At 44.3% G+C, this 22,352-nt stretch overlaps 1 protein-coding gene across 2 annotated transcripts; it reads left to right on the top strand.

Annotated features, from left to right (window-relative positions):
• The first annotated feature begins 316 nt into the window (after positions 1 to 316).
• lancl2 (LanC lantibiotic synthetase component C-like 2 (bacterial)) lies at positions 317 to 19,446 on the top strand. 2 transcript variants are annotated; one of them, XM_076085442.1, is made up of 10 exons: positions 317 to 518; positions 5,886 to 6,003; positions 6,085 to 6,292; positions 7,643 to 7,790; positions 9,747 to 9,893; positions 10,667 to 10,849; positions 13,247 to 13,423; positions 14,293 to 14,365; positions 14,835 to 14,891; positions 17,277 to 19,446. In XM_076085442.1, the coding sequence occupies exons 1-9, from the start codon at positions 354 to 356 to the stop codon at positions 14,873 to 14,875; spliced, it is 1,260 nt and encodes a 419-aa protein (XP_075941557.1). In that variant the 5' UTR covers positions 317 to 353; the 3' UTR covers positions 14,876 to 14,891; positions 17,277 to 19,446. The 2 variants fall into 2 exon arrangements, with proteins under 2 accessions (XP_075941557.1, XP_075941556.1); XM_076085441.1 differs by lacking the exon at positions 14,835 to 14,891.
• Positions 19,447 to 22,352: the final 2,906 nt, after the last annotated feature.

Genomic DNA, 22,352 nt, shown 5'->3' with positions numbered 1-22,352 from the left:
CAGCATTCTATTCTCTTCAAAATGAAAGTAGCCTATAGACTATTCTACACTTTTGCATATTGCTGCTAAGCCATTCTCTAGCTAACAGGAATAGTTATTTATATAGTTATAAAGGCTTTTCCGTCTTTCGTTTGTATAATGAGGAGCAGATATAATTTTGCCTCTGCGACAAATTTTAAACCCATTAAAACCCATTTTCATAACCACTTCCCAATTGTCCTGTTATTTATTCACGTCACTTTGTTGTGGTTTAGTTTGATATGTCATTTTCTCAAACGCGTTTTCTTATTTCCCCTATTACAGTGTGCCTGAGGATTTTCTTTCTTTTTTATCCCTGCCGAGCCGCCGTAGCGATGGGAGATAACGTGTCCAAGCGGCTGAAGCTGATCTCGGCTACAGAGGCAGAGATGGAGGAGCGATCCTTTCCAAACCCGTACCCAGACTGGGACCCAGGAGCCCTCACCTCCGGCTCCGGAGCAGAGGAAGATTACAATGAACCATTTGATGCAGAAGGAAAGGTGAGAGGTTTTTGCGTTTGCAGCATTTATTTAAATAACACACCTGCTGACGTGCTAATATAAACTTGAGCTAGCTTAGCTCAGACTTGCACTTCTGTCATAGTTAGTTGTCACGAGACTTCCCACTATTTGTTGTACGTCTCCGCAATGATTTGAGTGTATGTGGAGCATTTTAGAGGAATGGTTGCTAGTGAACAGAGCCCAAGTTAATGCAATGTGAAGACATTGAGGACCGGTCTTGAGACTCACAGGTTCAGGCTAACGATACTGATGGAAAACATTAATGTCGCTGGTTGAGGTTGGTGGACGTAAAAGTAAAGTTACTGCGTATCATAGTAACTTTACCCGAATACAGCAGGTCACAGGCGTTTGCTTTACGTTACATTACGTCAGCGTTACGACGCTGAAGTTAGCTTCCGCACAGTTTCAGAGGTGTGAAAACGTTATTCATTTGTGAAAATGCATGGGGGGTTCAGTCTGTTTTTTCACATGTAGACCACATTAGACCAGGTCTCCAACATTGGTCCGGGTCTTTTTCCAAAACTGTGTGTGTGTGTGTGTGTGTGTGTGTGTGTGTGTGTGTGTGTGTGTGTGTATATGTATATGTATATGTATATATATATATATATATATATATATATATATATATATATATATATATATATATACTATTGTATCATTGAGGACATTGTTGATCAAATGTATTTGACCTGTCTTAAGTATACTGGATGTGAAATATGCAGTGAAATCTTAATTCATTTGTTTGCATTTTCACAAACAGAAAACATCTTTTTACAAATGTGAAACTGTGATTTAAAGTGCTGTTGGCTTTTCTGGGATAATTTATTGCATATTTAAATATGACTTTATTGAGTGTAGTGTAGTATTTTTGATCTGGACTTGGTCCATTTGTCTCGAGCAGCGGTTCCCAAACGTTTTAGGCCACGCACCCCCTTCTACATCCCGACCGGGTTCACGCACCCCCAATCCCCCACACCTTAAAAAAAGCAACAGAACCTATTTATAGCCGCATAAAAATCGGAGAACAGTTTGCTCGCACGTGGCGTTTGTTTACAAGATAAAAAAGACAAAAAATCTTCCTGCACCGTGCCTTCGAAAAGGTAACGGACGTACACCAGAAGATTGGCCAGATTAGCCACATCTGTAGGCTCGTCTACTTGCAGAGAGTAGAACTCACTCTTCTTCACGCAACTGACTAATGTAGCCAGGATGTCTTCGGACAAAGCATCGATGCGGTGCGACAGTGTTGTTGGACACCGGGATCATGTCCAACTTTTTTGCTTCTCTCTCTCCATCATACATTCCACCATCTCTTTGGCAGCTGGCGAGCACACGTCTTTGGTGATTGTGTGAGGTAGCCCCTTTCCTGCTATTCTGTGACCAGATATGAAGCCCGTAGTGCGTGTTTTGTAGACCCAACACATGAATGAGACTGCAGTTGTTTTGGGCTGTTTTGTAACTCCTCCAATTTCGATATAAACAATGTAAGGGGCTTTTGACTTGCACTGGCATGCTTGGTGTTCAGGTGGCGACGTAAATAAGAGGGCTTCAGACAGCTGTTAGCCAGAACCTCACTGCACCAACAAGCTGTCTCCTAAAAATTACGTTCCCCCAAAACTAAAATGCATTCTCAATTACGTTTGACCAAAAACGTATTTTCTCCCTGATTACGTTTGTGTTTGACTTATTACATTGACTTATTACAAATACGTTTCTAATCAACATTTTAACACTTTTTTCCCTCTCCACCACCGCCTCTCCTTCACACTATTACGCGGTCAGAATACTACCACAACACCCCGCCTGTCTCCAGCAGAAACGCGCTCATCCAGGCCGAGCAACGAGGGACATTACGCGGCTACAATACCTCCACAATACCTCTATTTGTAATACGTCAAACACAAACGTAATCAGGGAGAAAATACGTTTATGGTCAAACGTAATTGAGAATGCATTTTAGTTTTGGGGGAACGTAATTTTTAGGAGACAGCGCTGCACCATTAGACCACCATTATATTTTTCCTCTCCTGCACCCCCTAGAGGCAGCTCGCGCACCCCCACACTTTGGGAATCCCTGGTCTAGAGGCTGTAGTTTGTGAAAAATGAAAATGAATATCAGTGGAACACGATGAGGTCCCATATGTGCCTTTATGAGACAGAACTTTCGATTTTTAGCGTTTGTTGTCTAGACACATAATTGCTCAAACAGCAACACGAGTTGTTTTGATGGAGAGCGTGGGGGCGTGTCACTTCAGGTGCCGGTGAGCCAATGAAAAGGGATCCAGGAAAGCTTTTTTGTTGGAGGTATCTACTGACAAGGCTCTCAGAAGAACAACACTACCAGTGTTTTTTTGGTTCCAACCAACATTAGTACTGTGTAAAAATATACCCCAATAGTACTAACAAGGAATTGTGTTTTATTACGTGTGTATAGTACTGTGTCATGTAGGAGCTGCAGGCGGAGCTTTGTGTCATTTTTAGTCGCACCCTTCTCGTTCTCCTCGGCTTTGCTGAACGTACCATTGTTATGCTAAACAGTAACATTTATTCATGTGAAACAATCCCGTCTGTCACTCTGCGTTGTTCTGTCCTTCGTCTGTGGATGACTGCAGCAGTGAGAACAGAACGACTCCGTCATAATCCTCCTGTTTGAGGACAGAGGGCACACTCTGGTCAGGCTCTCTGGGTTTTAGCCTTTAGGACTGTTTGTTCTGTTTGTACTGCACTGGAGGTGAAAAGGATTTTCTGACTGACAAGCAGCTGATCTGGAGCAGAAGGCAAACTAGAGCGGACTGTTGATGGCGATGTTTCCTGGAGCATAGCAATACGTTTATAACGAAGCCTATCTATCTTGTGTTTTTGGTTTTGTGTGGCAGTAGCTCAGTCCGTTGGGAGGGTGGCCGGTTCAAGTCCAGCCAGGACCGGTCGCAATGGAGTTTAGCTTAGTTTAACAGCCGCCCGATTATTGCTGGAGACTTTTAAATCGTTTTTATCTGTCCGAGAGAACGACGCCATCCAAGATCTTTTAACTTGTGGCGGCGAGAGGTCGCCGGCTGGGAGCGGATGGAGAGCTCTACTCTGCTAGCGCAGCCTTCTGGTGACACATCGCAAATATACACGAGTTTCACTCCAGAACCCGCAGTGATTGTTTTTGAGAAATCTTGTGAGCTATTGTTTTTCCTCATTAATGACTTATTATGTCACGCACCCGCAACCTATTCACTATTAACCAGAAATGTTCATTTTTGGGACCCGAATAGGCGCATCACTCGCACGCATGTGTGTTTGTGTGTAGAGAGAGAATGAGTGGGGGATGCTGGGTAACGTCCAATTGTATAAAGTTGACATTTTTAAAGCTGTATTCATCTGCACGTCGTTCAATGCTGCTTCTGCTCAGCTGTCGGGCTCACACAGCAGCTAGCTAACAACACTATACTATAGGTAAGGTATAAAGTAAACTAAAGTCCTAGCGACCGTACTGCTTCTAGATCTGAGAACCACTGGTTAGTGATTAATAAAGCTAACAGCAGGGACCACCCAAAATAAAATCCCTACCCGTAACGGTCAGCCATCTAACACTTGACAATGACAATAACTGCTGGTGCAGGGCTCTGTTAGTGTACCCAACCGTGTATCCCGTGTGGGGAGTAAAATGATGGCTGCAGATGCAGTCTGGTACTAGCTTGTGCACGCGACTGGCTTGAACTAGCAGCAGCAGAGATTGGCCAGAGCTGAGATACCTGTTCTCTAGGCGGTCCCTGTTCATTTATCAGGCCAGTGGATAGGAGAAAAATGGGCCTGGAGTCCAACAAAGAGCTCCTGCGTTTTTTTGTGCACTGCCGGACTCCCAATCGGTGTTTGATTGAAGAGGTGGCTCGTGAGAGACTCTGGCTGAAACCTCTGTGGCTCCCCAGATCCTCTTCTACACTTCACAGTGTAGGCTGAATGTGAATGGAGCTTGTAGAGAATGAATTAACTCCATATCCACGACTAAACCACCCTTTGAAGCATGGTCTGACCTATCCGGTTAAATCTGTAAAGGGTAATTAGAGCCTTGAGCCTTGTGGAAAATAACCCAATTAACATCGTGTGTTTCCTGAGATGAATCCTGATGATGGAGAGTCTGGGTCATAACCTCCTGGGTGATATCTGAGAAGTGATTAGGCTTTCCCTCACTGACAGAACACGACCGACAGAACACACTTTCGGGCGTTTTATGACCTCTGGAATTTGCAAGGCAAATGTGGACCTGCTGCTCTCAGGTTCACTCAACCGATTTAGATGAAAACAGTCTCTGTCGCTCACCAGATCAAGCCATTAGTAACCGCGTGGTGCCAGCTGTATATTGTATATTAGTCAATTGATTAACAAGAGTAAGCCCTTTGTTCATAAACAGAACGTTCTTTGAAGACAAAAATCAATTATATTGCCAAATGAATCCATCAATTTGTCAAATACAAATGTGGTGTGTGCCATGTGGTGAATTAGCTCGCTAGCAAGTTAACGAATGGAGAAAGGTACTGAGAAGATTAGAACCAACAATGTGGGCTGTGTGCAAACTTAGGGTTTAAAGTGACCAACTCATTTATAAAAGAAATGTTTTGCAATGAAGAATAAATGGAGGTAGATGAATGGAATCAAATCTCCTCAGTTAGCGTGCTCAATTAAGCTACGTCCCACATTGTTACAGCCAGCTCGCAAAAAAACTAGCAAAAGGTGTTAACAAGTTATACATTGTGTACTTTCCTTTAGGCTACTATGTGCTGGTTAACTGAAATATCATAAAAAATATTATTTTTTTATTATTATATTTTAATTTTATTTCTTTAATAAAATGACGTCCTCTGGGCATTAACCCCTAGCATACTGCACCTGCAGCTTTGGCTGCTGGGTCCTTACTTGACCCTTGATACAACGCTTTTGGTGCTTGTTCGTCTGTTTAAAACAAAAGGTTTTCTTCCCTCGTTAGATGCTTTCAGTGTGTTTAGGCCTTCAGTCTCTCTTTCAAACTGTCAAACTACAGTTGGTGATTGTTCGAACAGTGAAAAGACTATCAGAGACGGTTTTGATGAGTTTTATTTTGTTTCTGTTGAAGTGTTTTTCACAATTAAAAGCGAGATAGAATGACTCTTCTTGCCCATGGAGTCTGGTAGCTTTGAGGAGTGCATATGATGGCTGTTTCTTTTCACATCCAACTCTTTGAATTAAGGAGTTTATTTCGACACAACCAGAGTTGGTGATTGTTGGAACAGTGGAAGGACTATCAATGTTGGCGTTGATGAGTTTTTTTCTTGTTTCTGTCGAGGTGGCTGGAGTTCATAATTGTGCTTTCTCTCTCCTCCTCAGGTGAGCGCATCATTCCAGAAGAAGGTCCAGAATAAGATCAAAGATCTCCTCCAGCAGATGGAGGAGGGCCTGAGGACCGCCGACCCCCATGACTTCTCAACCTACACCGGATGGACAGGTCTGTTGCCAGCACTATAAAACTGTGCGCCTGTTCCTTGTGTCAGGTTTACTGATCCCCGGCATACTATCTTCACCACAGGCATTGCCTTGCTGTACCTCCAGCTGCACCGGGTGTCCCAAGAGGCCACCGACCTGCAGAGGGCACTGGACTACGTGAAGCGGACCATGAGGATCCTGAACGGCCGTAAAGTGACGTTCCTGTGCGGCGACGCAGGGCCCCTGGCAGTAGGCGCGGTGGTTCACCACAAACTGAACAACACTGCTGACAGCCAAGACTGCCTGTCCAGGTGAGTGGTTGTTCAACACTCACCTGGACGTGCATCCAATGTGGACCACGTCACCTTCTTAAATGAGTAGCACCCAGGCAGCAACCTCTGGTTCTGCCGAGTGAAGCCAATGCATTCTCTCTAGTGTCCACCAGGGGGCGACTCCTCTGGTTGTATAGAAGTCTATGAGAAAATGACTCTACTTCTCTCTTGATTTATTACCTCAGTAAACATTGTAAACATGAGTTTATGGTCTCAATCTCTAGTTTCAAGTCTTCTTCAATACAGCACGTCACTCCTCCGCACTCCGAATATGGTCACTTCTGTTTATTGGTTGCAAAGAATAACAACAACATGGCGACGGCCGTAATCCAAGATGGCTCACCGAAATCACCGAACTCAAGACTTCAAAACGTTAGTCCACAAACCAATGGGTGACTTTACGATGACATCGTCCACTTCTTATACAATCTACGGGAGCACCACAACATGCATTTCATGATACCGCTGCACATTTTGGCAAAACGCAAATGCAATGTAAATATTTCAGAAAGTGGTAGATGCGGGAGGGTTTATTTTATGTTTCTCAGTGACTCTCACCGCTATCGCTCATCAAAATCTACATCTGCAGAATGGAGATAATGTTTTTTCCGACAGCCAATGAGTTTGAAGTATTGTGTGGAGAAATGCTGCAGTACGGCCGTCGCAATAACCCCAAACCCGCTATACAGTCCTATGGACAAGTCAAATGAATACACATAGACAGGCCAGCCTTCTCTCCTCTCCTCTCCTCTTCGTCCAGAGCGACGGCTGACTTACTTTGGCGGATATTCGGTATCATAGCAACCAGACGCAACCAGTGCGTCTCAGCTGAACAAAACAAAACGCTGCTCATTGCCCTTCTGTATTCTGCATTTAACAATAAAACCGTGTCCTCTTAATCATTTACAACGCAATAATATACCTAACAATAGCTCATTTATATACCACTAACATCAGGATAAATTTGCAAAATAAATAAGTGAAAGTGAGCCAATCATCACGACCGCAGGGGAAGTTCCTTCACAGCGACATCCTGAGCTGCAGGGATGTGTTTTAGTGATGAATACCTCCAAACATATTTAATAATATTATTGTGGCCAACTACAGTCTGTGTGTGAAACACTGAGTTCTGATGTTTTGAAGTGTGTGTGTGTGTGTGTGTGTGTGTGTGTGTGTGTGTGTGTGTGTGTGTGTGTGTGTGTGTGTGTGTGTGTGTGTGTGTGTGTGTGTGTGTGTGTGTGTGTGTGTGTGTGTGTGTGTGTGTGTGTGTGTGTGTGTGTGTGTGTGTGTGTGTGTGTGTGTGTGTGTGTGTGTGTGTGTGTGTGTCAGGCTCCTCCAGCTGCAGCGGTCCGTGCTGAGTCCAGACTCCGAGATGCCGGATGAGCTGCTGTACGGCCGCGCCGGCTACCTTTACGCTCTGCTCTACGTCAACAAAGAGATGGGAGCTGACACGGTGGATGAGAGCACCGTTACCACGGTAACTCCCTTAGTTTAACAGTTACAGTCTCCATCTTTCATCTCCAAGTATTTTGAAGCATATTGCATTGTCAAGCAATTCAGCACTAAGGGTGCTCTGATCTGGAAATAATTTTAAAAATCCTATCAAATCAGACATTATCACGAGTTGCTCATGTCTCTGATTACAGCTGATATGTTGATATCTGTTCTGTTGGAGGCTGACCACAGTGACATCAGCCACCATATGCCACCACAGGGTTCATTGTTGAGAATGTTTTTTTTACAGTTTTGTCACATTTGAGTTATTTCATCATCGCAAGCTTTGGTCTAGTTGTAGTCAACAGAAACCCGAGGCTTCAGTCAGCATGTGTAACGGAGTGCACATGGCATTTCTGTACTGGAATTTCTTGTCACTTATTGGCCAAAATATACGCCGATACCTCTAGTTTACGTCCACTTAAGTGACTTCATGAGCAGAAGTGTCTAATTTCATACTTTTATTTTTAGTTCTCTTTGACTGTTACAGCTTGTCAGTTCATTTACAATCTGATAGACACTGTTGAGGAGGTATATACAGTACTCTATATGTTGGCCAGGCTCTAATGTTCGTACATGCATAGACGGTGTTTGAGTTTCTGCTCTTCCCTCGATAGAAGAGGAGGTGAAACTGCTTGGAAGGTATCTCTAGACGGCAGGCTTTGTTTTGTTCTGTGAGGCTGCTGTAATAACCATCTGTAAGACATTGAGTTGGGACAAAAGTGGATGAGGACCAGCGCACTGAGGACACAAACACATACAGTGGATAATAATCTCTCCACACTCTATTTTAATTATTTATTTAAGCACACACACACACACTCGCTGCAGAAAACTGCAGGGCCAGCTGTCCACTTTTGGTGAAGTGCCAGGCCAAAACACATATACTGTGTACACACACACACACACACACACACACACACGCAGTGTGACAGAAGGGCTGAGAGAGTAGGCAGCAGTAGTGGGCTCCCACGAGTTTCCGATAGAGAGTTTCCGATAGAGGCTTTGTTATGACTGATGAAGGGACACGAATGTAAAGCTCCAGTTTCCCTGCAGCACCGCTCTGCTGTTCATATACCCGTCACCACCACCAACACACACACACACACAGCAGCACTCTGCACGCTATACCAAACAGTGTGTGTGTGTGTGTGTGTGTGTGTGTGTGTGTGTGTGTGTGTGTGTGTGTGTGTGTGTGTGTGTGTGTGTGTGTGTGTGTGTGTGTGTGTGTGTGTGTGTGTGTGTGTGTGTGTGTGTGTGTGTGTGTGTGTGTGTGTGTGTGTGTGTGTGTGTGTGTGTGTATTTCTGTCTGTGGACAGATTTGGTCAAAAGAGATACAGTATCATCACAACTCTGCAAGATGCAAATATACTGTATACATATATAAAGATGAAATCGTGCTTTGGAGAAAGGGAAGGTGTGTGTTGAGGCGGGATGGCAGTATAGATGACCAGGAGTGAAGCGTTGTGTAAATGAACAGTTGGCGGGCTATAAATCTGCTCTGTCATTAAGGAGGCAGTGCTGCTGCAGCAGAACAGTTTGCCTTTCTTTATCATTCACTCCATCTTGCCTGGGGACAACATAAACTGCTGACTCCCAACTTCCAGCCGCAAGACACGCACACGCAACCATGCATACACATACATGTATACTGTACATGTACCTGTATATGTGTGTGTATGTATATGTATGAATGTTAAAAGCTAAACATAATTAGATTTGCTGAGGGGTTTGAAAGGATTTTGATCCAATAAGCAGGTTTGATTGTGGGCTAAATTCTCTTTGGACATTCTCCACATGAAACACCAGAGGACACAAATATTAACGCTGGCAAGACGTAGGAAGTCAGTTCCCAGAAAGAGAACTAACATTCTGCCAGGACGCTGTCAGACCAGTCCTCTCCACTATAAAAACCTTTTCCTCCCACACCAATCCTCAGGTGGCAATGGCCATCGTGGAATCGGGGAAGAACATGTCGGCAGAGCAGAAGAAGACGGAGCGCTGCCCCCTGCTCTATGAATGGCACAAGAAGCAGTACATCGGCGCTGCCCACGGCCTGGCTGGCATCTTCTACATGCTCATGCAGGTGAGACGGGGGTCCAGTGGCTGGCCGACGGCAAATTTCTATATGGTTAACATCTGTAGTTACGACGCTAGTGCAGGCTAGTCAAATTTAGATTTATTTGTCCTATATATCTATTTGTTATTTGGATATTTGTTTATTTGTATCTTTCAAAGTGTGTGTGTGTGTGTGTGTGTAAACACACCGTCCAAAACAATAAACTGTTTCCCCCTCTGTGTCTCTGGGACACAGAGTAGCAGCTGGGGGTCTGAGAGGCACTCGGCTGTCTTATCCCTAGCGGCCCCTACCAGCCGGGGGACTGTTGGGAGTAGAAAGGGAGGAGTCAGCAGGCGGTCGATTGCAGTATAAAACAGGCAATAAAAGGTGTTTTGAGAAAGTGAGTGAGTCACCAAAACTGCAAGAGGGCCTTGAGCGTGCAGCAGTAACTGGCCGCCCAAAATATGATGCAGTTTGCTGCGGCATTCTGGTACTTTGTTTGCCAACTTTTTAAAATGAAGACCAGTAAACACCAGAATGTGTTCCAACCCTAATTCTTTCATTTCCCCTTTAAAGAATGTCCACATTCAGTGGACATGAGGTGGTTGTGAACCAGCTCATACGACGTGTTGTCAATAGTGCGTATAGGCAACCAAACACCAGCCTGCTGGGACTCTCTGTGCCGGCTTAATTTGAGTTGCCGTGGCCGCCGAGTGTGGGCGTCTTGTCTTTTATGTGTTGGTTGTGTATTAACTCTGACGGAGAGGACCAGCGATAATTAAAACTATCTCTCTTTCCAGCCGGGAGCAAAGGTCCACCCGGACGTTCTGTCGGAGCTGATCCGTCCCAGCATCGACTACGTCCGCCACAAGAGGTTTCGCACGGGGAACTTCCCGTCGTCGCTGAGCAACGAGAGCGACCGGCTGGTTCACTGGTGCCACGGAGCGCCCGGTGTCGTCCACATGCTCATCATGGCTTATAAGGTGAGACCTGCTCATGCATTGTGCCGTGTGGTCAAAGCTCTCGCTCTGGGAAACCACCCTGGTCCGACACTGACACCTTGTGACCAGGCTGTGCATGGACGCTATATTTAGAAATGTGGTCGAATCAAACACACACTTAATCTTGTCAATGCTCACCGTCTGAAAAGATGATCGAACACAAATACTCCCCTCCTACACACCGGCTATCTTTTGTTTGAATAGCATGGCCGTACACACACACACACACACACACACACACACACACACACACACACTGCAGTAATGCATCGTAGGCTGAGTTCTTCTTTTCTTGGCACATTAGCAGCTAATGGGCTAATATCTTGGCATCCCCATTCTTCTCACTAATAGAGAGACGGCACGGAGAACAAAGCACAGTGGGAGACACAATCTCTTCATCACCGTCTCACTATGAACAGAACACCGTAGATCTGTTGTTTTTCACCAGACTGTGATGTACAGTGAACCTGAGGCTGCATGGTGGCAGCATGTTCATAATACTGTTGGAATGTGTGACTACAGAGAGAAGTTCCAAACTGTTAAAGCATTGTAATTGTCTCAGACTCACGTAACGCTGGCAGCATCGGCGGTAGCGCAGGAAGATATGGGAAGGCTGCAGGGAGTGCCACATCACTCTTGTTGCTATGCAACACAGAGCTTGTCGCCGTACCGGCTATGCGACTCATTCGCTCACCTTAAAGTTCCCGTGTATGATGCATTTCCCTTATGAAACAGGTCTCGTCTTTTAATGAGATTAATACAATAATCAGTGGGCCATGGTCACGTCCAGGGTTGTTGTGCAGTGCAGCATGAACAGAACTTCAAATCACAAAGGGGATAATATCGTTTCAATACAGTACATGGAAAAGAGAGAGTTGGTGAAAATTCTACTTGAAGTGGGAAAAAGAGGACTCTGAGGCAGCTGAAGAGGCTTCATCCCAATTTAAGATGGTCTCGTTCAAGAGCATCTGACAGTGAGTGCTTCTGTGGTTTGTTCTATTCACTGGAGATGTTTAGGAGTCAGTATCGGGATCCACCGTGGCATGTTTTGATGGATCCGTATGGGCTAAAATAAAGCCGATAATAATTGATCCTCTCCTTCCTAACAGCTGCAGGATTTCACAGAGAATGGACCGCGTGCTTCTGTGGTTCCAACAAATCCAACAGAGTGACGCGTCTTATTTCTACCCGAGCGCTTCACATCGGTTTTGGGAGACGACTTCTTCCAGTTAGACCTTCCTTCACGTTATAGTAATAATTTAAGTTGGTCAGCTTTAAATCAGGACCTCCAGTGTTTTGATCAAGTCGCTTGTGAAAGTGAAGAAGTGTGAGATGGATATTTAATCCACATTTAGGTGAAAATAATTGGATCAGATGCCCAATGCAAAAGACTGATCGAGATCTGGGCCAAAGAAGCTTCATTATTATTATTATTATTATTATTTACCTAAAGTTGTGTTTCAGGCTGTAACTATCACTTATTTCCATTGAAAAAGTTTTGTATTTTTAGTTTGAAGGATTAGTCTTTCATCACAATAGTTGATATTTAATGTCCTGATTGAAATCAGATCCACTTTTTTTTGCAGCCGAGTGCAATTTGCCCTTTTTTTACAGATGTAAAGTGAAGAAATAATTAGTTTATTTACTAACCTCGTTTTTGTAATGGCTCTGCAACAGCCGTGGGAGGAGGGATTATGTTTTGGGGTTCGTCCGCTCAATTCTCATGAACGCAATATTTTAGGAGCTCTCAGATTTGGCACACACGGTGAACTGATTAGAACTTGGTGGCCAAAGGGCACCGTGACCTCACAATTCATTAGCTAATTATGACATTTTCACACAATCTAATAGGATCAAATGACAGTTTTGGACAGACATGGATGTGAACTGCAACTTGACTAGTTGGTGGAAGCATACAACCACGAGGAAGAAATTCTCATGTATTTTCCAAAATGGCATGCAGGGGAGCTTTATCCATTTAGTTTTTTCTCACAGCATCCCAAAATATATGAGCGTTGTAACTGTGACTATCCAAGCAGATTTTTGTGAATTAGCCTGATTTCTGTGCCAAATATCTGCAAATATTACATTTAAATACGTGCAAATAGCACAGAAGCACTGAGAGCTCGTGCACTTACACGTTTCTTTTAGTCTTAATTGTGCAGGTTTTGTAAATTTGAACCGAAATATAAGGAAACAAGCTGAGAAGACGACTCCCAATCCAAAGTGGACAAGTTGTTGAACAACATTATGAATTGTGATGAGCGCTGACGTCTTGCCATGAATTTAAAGTGCAAGTGCATTTTGACAGTGGTTGTTGTGAGCTACTCCTTTGTCCCAAGTGTGACTAATGGTTTGGCTTCATCCGTGTCTCCCCAGGTGTTCAAAGAGGAGAAGTACCTGAAGGAGGCTGCAGATTGCGCTGAGGTGATCTGGCAGCGGGGCCTGCTCAGAAAAGGCTACGGCATCTGCCACGGCACCGCCGGCAATGCCTACGCCTTCCTGTCCCTGTACAAGCTCACCCGGGAGAAGAAATACCTGTACCGCGTCTGCAAGGTAGGAACGAAGTGTTGGGCTGCTTTTGGAGGAGCTAAAAAACCACCGGCAGCTATGTGAAGTCTGGGTCATGTCCTCAAGTGATGTCACTTGAGTCAGCGGCGTTTGAGAATGACAAAACTCCGGAAGTGTGGAATCAGAAATAAGTGACCTTACCAGACCTCTGTGACCTCACACAGAGCTCATCTGCTGCAGGCTACTTTAGCTTCTGTCTGCGTTGCATTGTGGGTAACGTAGGCGCCAGGTTTTAGAGAGTAAGAAGAACACGTGAAATAAAGAAGTCGATGCGTCTTGTTCTGTTCCATTGAGTTTGATGTTTTGATCTGCAGAGTTCTCTTTTGAGGCGTCGGCTAAAAGGTTGAGATATCAGCAAAGGGTGATGCTCACAGACGAAGAAGGTGGGGCTGGTTAACAGGCTGCTGATTCAAGTTTTCTGTTGAGACCTAACAGCCTTCACACAAATTAATATATTATTTTGGTTCTGAAAGCAGCTGGAGCTGCACTGTGTTTACATAAGCTTGTCATACAATACATATTAGTATTACATAACAGGACTGCATTAGCAGTCATTAGCAACCAGTAGGCCTAATGGTCTACTGTCTATTGATTGGGTTGCATCATTTTACAAGCCTCCTTCCCAAAATCTCAGCAGTAAAGCATACGAGTGTCACGTTGTCCACAGCTTAAAGAGAACCGATGTCTTGTTGCTGACATAAAGGACACATCGTGTGTTGTTGGTGGCACTGACCTAATCAAGCAATAACTTGATGCCTCATTTTATTTCTTCTCTTTGGCATATTCTCAAACGTGTATGGTTGATCGTTGCATTGATGTCTATAAACACATTGATATTACCTTCCTCCTTCCAGTTTGCCGAGTGGTGTTTGGCCTACGGGACCCACGGCTGTCGCATCCCAGACAGACCCTACTCTCTATTTGAAGGTACCGACTATTAATCATGCAACTTTTCCACCACACCGATTTCAAATCCGCTTTGACATTTTGCTTCCCTTTCAAGAACCGCCCTCTTTTGAATCGATGTAGTAGCGGGCCTGCAATTTGTGATGGGAAACACAGTCTGCTGCTAGCTATTCTTCCATCAAAGGCCAATTACACAGCACCCTGTGTATCTGTTAGAGTGGCCTTTCAATTAGCTGTAACGAAAGAATGAAGGACTTGCCTAGCAGCACAACACAGCAGAAAGTCCCAGTAATGAACCACTGACGACACAGAAGCAGCAGGTCTAATTCTGATAGTCCACATGGGCTTATGGAGATGCAGAATACTACTTATTTGTTTTTCAAAATAACCAATGTCTTCTTTTACTAAAATATGGGAAGAACTTCTCTCATAATAACTTGCAAATAGGAAGACTGAAACGTGTATTAATGATGAATACTTTTTTCATTAGCTGATTGGATTCATTCATGCTTCCAACTCTGGTGGTGGTAGAGACCTGTCAATCACAGTAAGCCCCGCCCTAAAGCATCCCCTGCTTTATGGTCTGTTTGACTCTAAATGGACCATAATGTACTAAATGAACATCATGCTGTATTGAAGAAGACTTGAAACTAGAGATTGAGACCATAAACTCATGTTTACAATGTTTACTGAGGTAATAAATCAAGAGAGAAGTAGTCATTTTCTCATAGACTTCTATACAACCAGAGGAGTCGCCCCCTGGTGGACATTAGAGAGAATGCAGCTTTAACACATGGATTGGCTTCACTTTTCAGACCCGGCGGTTGCTGCTTGTTGTAGACCTTAATTGTGTACATCAGTTTCTATAAACCAATAGTAGCGCTGCACTTAAGGCAATCGGTTCAATTCAAACTTGACTCACAAAAGGGCCCATAGCAATAAAAACAAGACTAAAGACATACAGGTTAAAACCACAACAATTCATCATGACATTTGAATAAAAACAATACCTCAAATGTAGGCAATGTTTCCTGAGCCTGGATATGTTCGACGCTACTTCCGTGTTTACATCCTTATTGAACAGCATTTCAGTCAAGTGTAGGGTCAGAAGTGTCGACCATATTTCATATTACCTCTTACATTCTTCACTCTAAACGTCTCATATGTTAGTGAGATAGTTTTGTTAGCTGGTTCAGTCTGATACACAACGATCATATTAACTGTCAGAAGGTGTCAATACTTAGAACGAGCTTGTGTTGTAAAGCCTGTATTAACTTAGTGTTAACTCGGCTAACTTAACCTGTGTTGACTTTATGGAATCCTACAATACATTTTAGCCAGGTAGTGTTTGGTGATTGCCCTTACCAGTTATTATTATTATGTGGTTGCTGGAAGAGTGACCACACTCTAGCCCAGGCATGGGCAAACTACGGCGGGCCATATGCGGCCCGTTGGGCTTTTTGATCCGGCCCGTCAAATATTGGTACAAAATTGTCCAAACTAAAATAAATACTAGGGCTGGGCAGTATACCGGTTTTAATTTACCGTATGAAATGACTTCTTCATACACCATCATACCGGAGCATAGCTGAAACAACTGTTGTCTGTCTTCAACAGGCAGCTAAATGTATTGTTCGCTGCTGAAAGCCCTGCTATCGGAGCTAGTTCTCTTATATGTATTGAGAGGGAACCCTAGTCATGGTCACAATTTTATAGCACAACAATTAACAACCCACAACTAACGCTCTTTAACAGGGCAAAACACTACGACACAACAGTCTGTGACACATAAACAATTTGCATGCTGGGTACAGCTCACTCGCGAGCCTGCTAGCACAACAGTCTGCTGACAGCTGGGAGAGGCTCCGTCTCTCCATTAACGTTACATTAAAGAACAGAACAGAGCGAAGAACAAAGACAGACCGGAGATGCACCGATAGAGTTTGACACATATGCAACGCTGATTACCGTGTAATATGTGTGGTATTTGTTATAAATGTACGTTGGTACATATAAGCTGTACAGGGAGGGGCTTAGGACCCAGGGGAATGTAGGTGAAGGAAACAGGAAGAGACGTAAGACACGCCACACAAACAGCTGTTCACAGCTCGTCACGATCCTGTAGACCAGTGATTCTCAACTGGTGGTTCATCGCGGACCCGTTTTCAGTGGGTCGCGGGCCTTTGCTTTATGCAGCGGAGTTATTCACGCTCCTTTCCAGCATTTACGGCACTTGTTCAGCGGTGCAGGAAAAACACCGACCAATGCGTTGTAAATCATGTCACGTGATGCAGTTTAGCCAATAAAATAAGGGTATTCTGATACGTTTCCTGGCGCCAGTGAGATGTACCCACACCGTGACACAGGGGGGAGAGACAAGGAAAGACTTAACACAGCAGAGCTCTTACAATGTTAGATGTGAAAGTCAAATACCCGTAAGATCCCTTCAAAGAAGCAATTTGCTAAAATGAACAGTCTTTCACTGAAAACATTAACTTTTATTAGTGGTGCAACAGATCATAAACGTCATGGTCCGGATCGGAGTCATTAACGTCAGACCTTGTAATTAATCCGTGGTTCACATGAGGGGGGACCCATACGGATCACAGATCAACAATGGTCTGTTACACCACCAACCTTTATTGATCTCCAGAGGGCGAACTCTGGTGTTGCAACAGCACAAGGACAGAAAAAAAAGTATGGATTAGGAGAGAAATGTGCAAAAATATATACGCAATCAAAATCTCAGGGAAAGCAGTTTACATACAGTACCAACGACCAGTGTTGTACTTCTATATAATTAGTTCACACATGTTTCAAACAATGGTTTATTATTGCATAATGTCTCCAGTGAGAGAGCAGGAAACTACAAAGTTGACTGATAGACAGCGAAACCTGTAGCTGGCAGTAATGGACGTGTTTCTCCTCTCAGGTATGGCAGGGGCCATCTACTACCTGTCAGAGGTGGCAAACCCCGAAGCCTCCTGCTTCCCTGCCTTTGAACTTTGACCCGCCAGCTGACGGGGCCCGAGGACGAGGAAAGGGTACGGGGACAAGCTGTTTCGGACAAAACTCTCGTCTTTGCTGGAAAGCTAGACAAGGATGTCATTGTGATGCAGCTTTCAGCCTTGGTCATGAGTAAGCAGTGACCAAATTACACTGAAAACTGAGAAGAGTGAGTGCAATTGATTGGTTTGGTATATATATGGTTTGGTTTGTGAAATTGAATCCAAAAGATAAATGGGAGATACATTTTGGACAGGACTATAGGTTGAATGATCCAGTGAACATAAAAGCAGCTGCTGGACTGAAGAGGACTGTTAATGGATGATTCTCTTCCTGAAGATTGGACATCCTGTGGGGCCTATCGTAGGACTGCTGTCAAAACGTCCCCTGTCACGCTCCAGAGTGTTGGAACGAGGACCCCATGTCTCTTCCTCACCCTTTTACAAGTTATTGCCAGCTGGCATGGACACAGAAGAACACACTCTAACCCGCAGCCTTTAATATCACAGCACCCAGGCCAAGAAAAGAGGGTGTGCAGATGTGTGTGGAGTGAACTAAAGTGGTTGTGGTATTTTTATGCCTCTGCATGCTCACTGTAATTGGCTCGTGGCGCCTCATATCCTGTGTGTGTGTGTGTGTGTGTGTGTGTGTGTGTGTGTGTGTGTGTGTGTGTGTGTGTGTGTGTGTGTGTGTGTGTGTGTGTGTGTGTGTGTGTGTGTGTGTGTGTGTGTGTGTGTGTGTGTGTGTGTGTGTGTGTGTGTGTGTGTGTGTGTGTGTGTGTGTGTGTGTGTGTGTGTGTGTGTGTGTGTGTGTCATTTCTCCAGGTATTTGTCACATAGTGGGGGGGAAAGTTTCTCTGTCCTCTTTCATTTCATGAAGAAGTCAACTAGCTTAGTGCTAGGTTTAATAGAAGCTAACCAATATATCAGCTGTTAAGTCAAACTTGAGGAGTAACTAATCCAAGTGCCCAGGACGAGCGGCTTTGAAGCAAATTGTACATAGTGGCTAAACGGTGGGATTGTAACTTCAGGGGCCCTCTCAGGATGCCATTCCCCCATAGACTTAGATTGGGAAAGAGACGTTGGTAACTTAACGGATAATTATTTTTCAGTAAATCAACTTCCCAATACCAACACTCGAATAGCTCTTATTTTATGCATTAGGTTTTAAAAGATGGAAAAGACTTAAGACACACCCAGTTGTATCTAATTTAGGCAATTTTCCATTACCAGTGCAGCAATTTGCTACAGTTCTACAGAATATAAAAGAGCACCACATGAACTGTTGGCCTTGGTCTACGTAACTTCAGTACGTAGCCGGACTTTATTACTTTTAACTTGCCATTTGTGACAACTGTAACCCTTTCAATTAGCTTAGCTGCTAATCGCTAGCATGCTAACTATTGTTATGATTAGTGTTAGGTAAGAGCTTTAAAGGTTCTGTTATAGTGACAAAGTATAAACTCATACAAACATTTGTGAATTTGAGTTTACATGCAAGGCCGGGATGTGTGTATGCTAGGGATTAACAGTAGTGCTAGTTATGTGTATGCTAGGGATTAGCATGAGCAATTCATTAGCTAAATGAAAGGGTAACAGCTACTCTTCACTAATACTCATCTCTCTACAGTCTAGAGTTGGGAGACGTTGAATACGTAGAATACTTTGCACTGAAATTTCTAAATTTGGCTCTGAATCCATCAACACCACCACCAAATACCAATCACTAAGTCCCGCCCCTTGACTGCAGACTGGCCAATCATAGGGTAGCATAAGACGGCTCCGACCATGGTCAGACAACTAATCGTCTCTCATGCAACAGTTTCAGATGTTCTTCATGTTCAGGCTGGTTTAAAGGATTTGGAGCTGGTCATGGTTAAACGTTGCGTAACAGTGATACTCGTTACCTGGAGAGGTTGGAAGGAGATGTGTTTCTAAAACGTCACATTTCTATGTAGAAACCTGTGGAGCTAACATTAGCATAGCGTTAGCACTACGCAAGCTACAGAAGGTATACTGAATGTCTACACATGCTGCTTTTGCTTTTTAATTATTGTAACGGTGAATAAAGAGCTCCCTGGCTACAGGAACACTGTTGTTGCTTAATTTCATCGTCTGTTGTCTCGATTGCCACATCACTTTTACACTGTGGGCTTTATTTTTACAAATATACCTTCATACATTTCTGAATAGTTACACCAGCATAGCGATGCCGGTCTGAAAACATCTGACCAGTAACGCCAGCTCCACCAACCTGGCTGCTCACCTCTCCACCAGCTCCACCAAACTGGTCTATCAGCTGATCACAGGAACTTGAATAAGCTGGCCAAACAGCTAAATCTAGCAAGACCAGCTAAGGTTGGAGCTGGTTCTAGCAGCTACAACAACAGTTTCGTCCGGCTGTCTCTGCCAGAATGGGCCCTCATCTGCAACCTCCAATCAGGCCCAGATTTTGCAACCATAAACAGGACACAACCCGTTTTATTAGAAAAATAATCGTAGATAAATTCAAGAAAACCTTTGAAGACTCACAAGAGGAAGCCAATAGATCTAATCAGGACCTCTCCCAAAAACTAGAGTATAACTAAATTCAACGACTTTTCACAAGACCAACAGATGGCCAATTGGGCCGGAAATCTGTCTCTTCAGGTAGAGATTCAGAGCCTGAAAGACATTGAGGACGAACGTGCCCAGAAAGCTGCCATCCAGACAGAAAACAAGCGCCTCTGGGTAAAAGACGATATTATGGAGGTGAACTACAGGGACCTTCAGCGAGAACTTGGAGGCCTTCGATTCAAATACAGCATTCTCCTGGAAACAAACCAGGATCTCCAGAGAAACAACAAAGAACTCCAGAACAAAAACGACATACTCCAGACGAAGAGCGATAAGCTCCAAACGAGGAACGATGAAATCCTGACAACGAGCGATGAACTCCCGACAAAGGTCGATGAAATCCTGACAACGATCGATGAACTCCCGACAAAGAGCAATGAACTCCTGACAAAGGTCGATGAAATCCTGACAACGATCGACGAACTCCTGGCAAAGGTCGATGAAATCCTGACACCGAGCGATGAACTCCCGACAAAGAGCAATGAACTCCCGACAAAGGTCGATGAAATCCTGACACCGAGCGATGAAGTCCCGACAAAGGTCGATGAAATCCTGACAACGATCGATGAACTCCAGAAGAAGAAAAATAAACTCAAGCCAATAATCAAATACCCGACAACAGTACCCGTCAAATGCAGGATGTTAAATCGCATGAACTCCTGACAAAGATCTATCAACTCCAGACAAATAAATTTGAACTCCAGACAAAGTACAATAAACTGCAGATACAGAACGCTGAACTCCAGATGATTATCAAAGAACTCCTTTTAGAGATCCATGGACTCCAGATAGAGAAAAATAAACTCAAGCCAATAATCAAGTACCCGAAACAGTTTGCCAGACATTCTTTGCCATATCTGTGCTTTGAGGCAGTGGAGAAAGAAAAAGCAGAGAAGACGGACAAGAGGGAGAGATTACTTCTCCCGCAGGAAGATGTCTGCCCTGAGGCTCCCAACGTTTCCCTTTGGAGGAAATTCAAAGGTTTCTTCATCCGTCATTTAAGGAAGAAGTCAAAGCCTGAAAGCAGTACCCGTCAAATGCAGCCTGTTAAATCGACCAGTGAAGACGATCCTCCACCGGGTTGTTCCCACATGAATATGGATGGCTGGACAATATAACTTGATTAAAATAACTTTATTCAGTGTGCCTTTGTAACTGCCTTTGTGCCAAAGCACACTGACTGTAATCCTGCGGGATTAATAATAATAATCAGGTTTATCTGTCTGTCTGTCGCTCTGTCTGTCGCTCTGTCTGTCGCTCTGTCTGTCGCTCTGTCTGTCGCTCTGTCTGTCGCTCTCTCTGTCGCTCTGTCTGTCTGTCGCTCTCTCTGTCGCTCTGTCTGTCTGTCGCTCTCTCTGTCGCTCTGTCTGTCTGTCGCTCTCTCTGTCGCTCTGTCTGTCGCTCTCTCTGTCGCTCTGTCTGTCTGTCGCTCTCTCTGTCGCTCTCTCTGTCTGTCGCTCTCTCTGTCGCTCTGTCTCTCTGTCGCTCTCTCTGTCGCTCTGTCTGTCTGTCGCTCTCTCTGTCGCTCTGTCTGTCGCTCTCTCTGTCGCTCTGTCTGTCTGTCGCTCTCTCTGTCGCTCTGTCTGTCTGTCGCTCTCTCTGTCGCTCTGTCTGTCTGTCGCTCTCTCTGTCGCTCTGTCTCTCTGTCGCTCTCTCTGTCGCTCTGTCTGTCTGTCGCTCTCTCTGTCGCTCTGTCTGTCGCTCTCTCTGTCGCTCTGTCTCTCTGTCGCTCTCTCTGTCGCTCTGTCTGTCTGTCGCTCTCTCTGTCGCTCTGTCTGTCTGTCACTCTCTCTGTCGCTCTGTCTCTCTGTCGCTCTCTCTGTCGCTCTGTCTGTCTGTCGCTCTCTCTGTCGCTCTCTCTGTCTGTCGCTCTCTCTGTCGCTCTGTCTGTCTGTCTGTCGCTCTCTCTGTCGCTCTGTCTGTCTGTCGCTCTCTCTGTCGCTCTGTCTGTCTGTCGCTCTCTCTGTCGCTCTCTCTGTCTGTCGCTCTCTCTGTCGCTCTGTCTGTCTGTCGCTCTGTCTGTCTGTCGCTCTCTCTGTCGCTCTGTCTGTCTGTCGCTCTCTCTGTCGCTCTGTCTGTCTGTCGCTCTGTCTGTCTCTCTCTCAAATTCTAATTCAAATTCAAATTTGCTTTATTGGCATGAACGTTTAGAAACGGTATTGCCAAAGCATCAAATAATTAAACATACAATTATATCAATATACAATAACATTAATACACAATAATATTAATACACAATAACAGTAATACACAAAAACATTAATATAACATCTAGATTGATTATTAATTATATATATATATATATATATATATATAAGTGTGCGTGCGCACGCAGGTCACTCACTGTCCCTCAGGTTGTGGCATGTTAATACGTATTGGGCAGCAAG

Source organism: Anarhichas minor, unplaced genomic scaffold (genome assembly GCF_050575085.1).
Source record: "Anarhichas minor isolate MPS153535 unplaced genomic scaffold, ASM5057508v1 ptg000155l, whole genome shotgun sequence".
Taxonomy (NCBI): Eukaryota; Metazoa; Chordata; class Actinopteri; order Perciformes; family Anarhichadidae; genus Anarhichas; species Anarhichas minor.
This window is presented reverse-complemented; position numbering and strand designations above follow the sequence as displayed.

What these genes read in the sequence shown, in the direction of transcription:
- lancl2 (XM_076085441.1), top strand. Translation starts at nt 354, where the DNA reads ATGGGAGATAACGTGTCCAAGCGGCTGAAGCTGATCTCGGCTACAGAG. An exon ending in CATTTGATGCAGAAGGAAAG is followed by an intron (nt 519 to 5,885) that starts GTGAGAGGTTTT and finishes TCTCCTCCTCAG; the next exon opens with GTGAGCGCATCATTCCAGAA. An exon ending in TCTTCTACATGCTCATGCAG is followed by an intron (nt 9,894 to 10,666) that starts GTGAGACGGGGG and finishes CTCTCTTTCCAG; the next exon opens with CCGGGAGCAAAGGTCCACCC.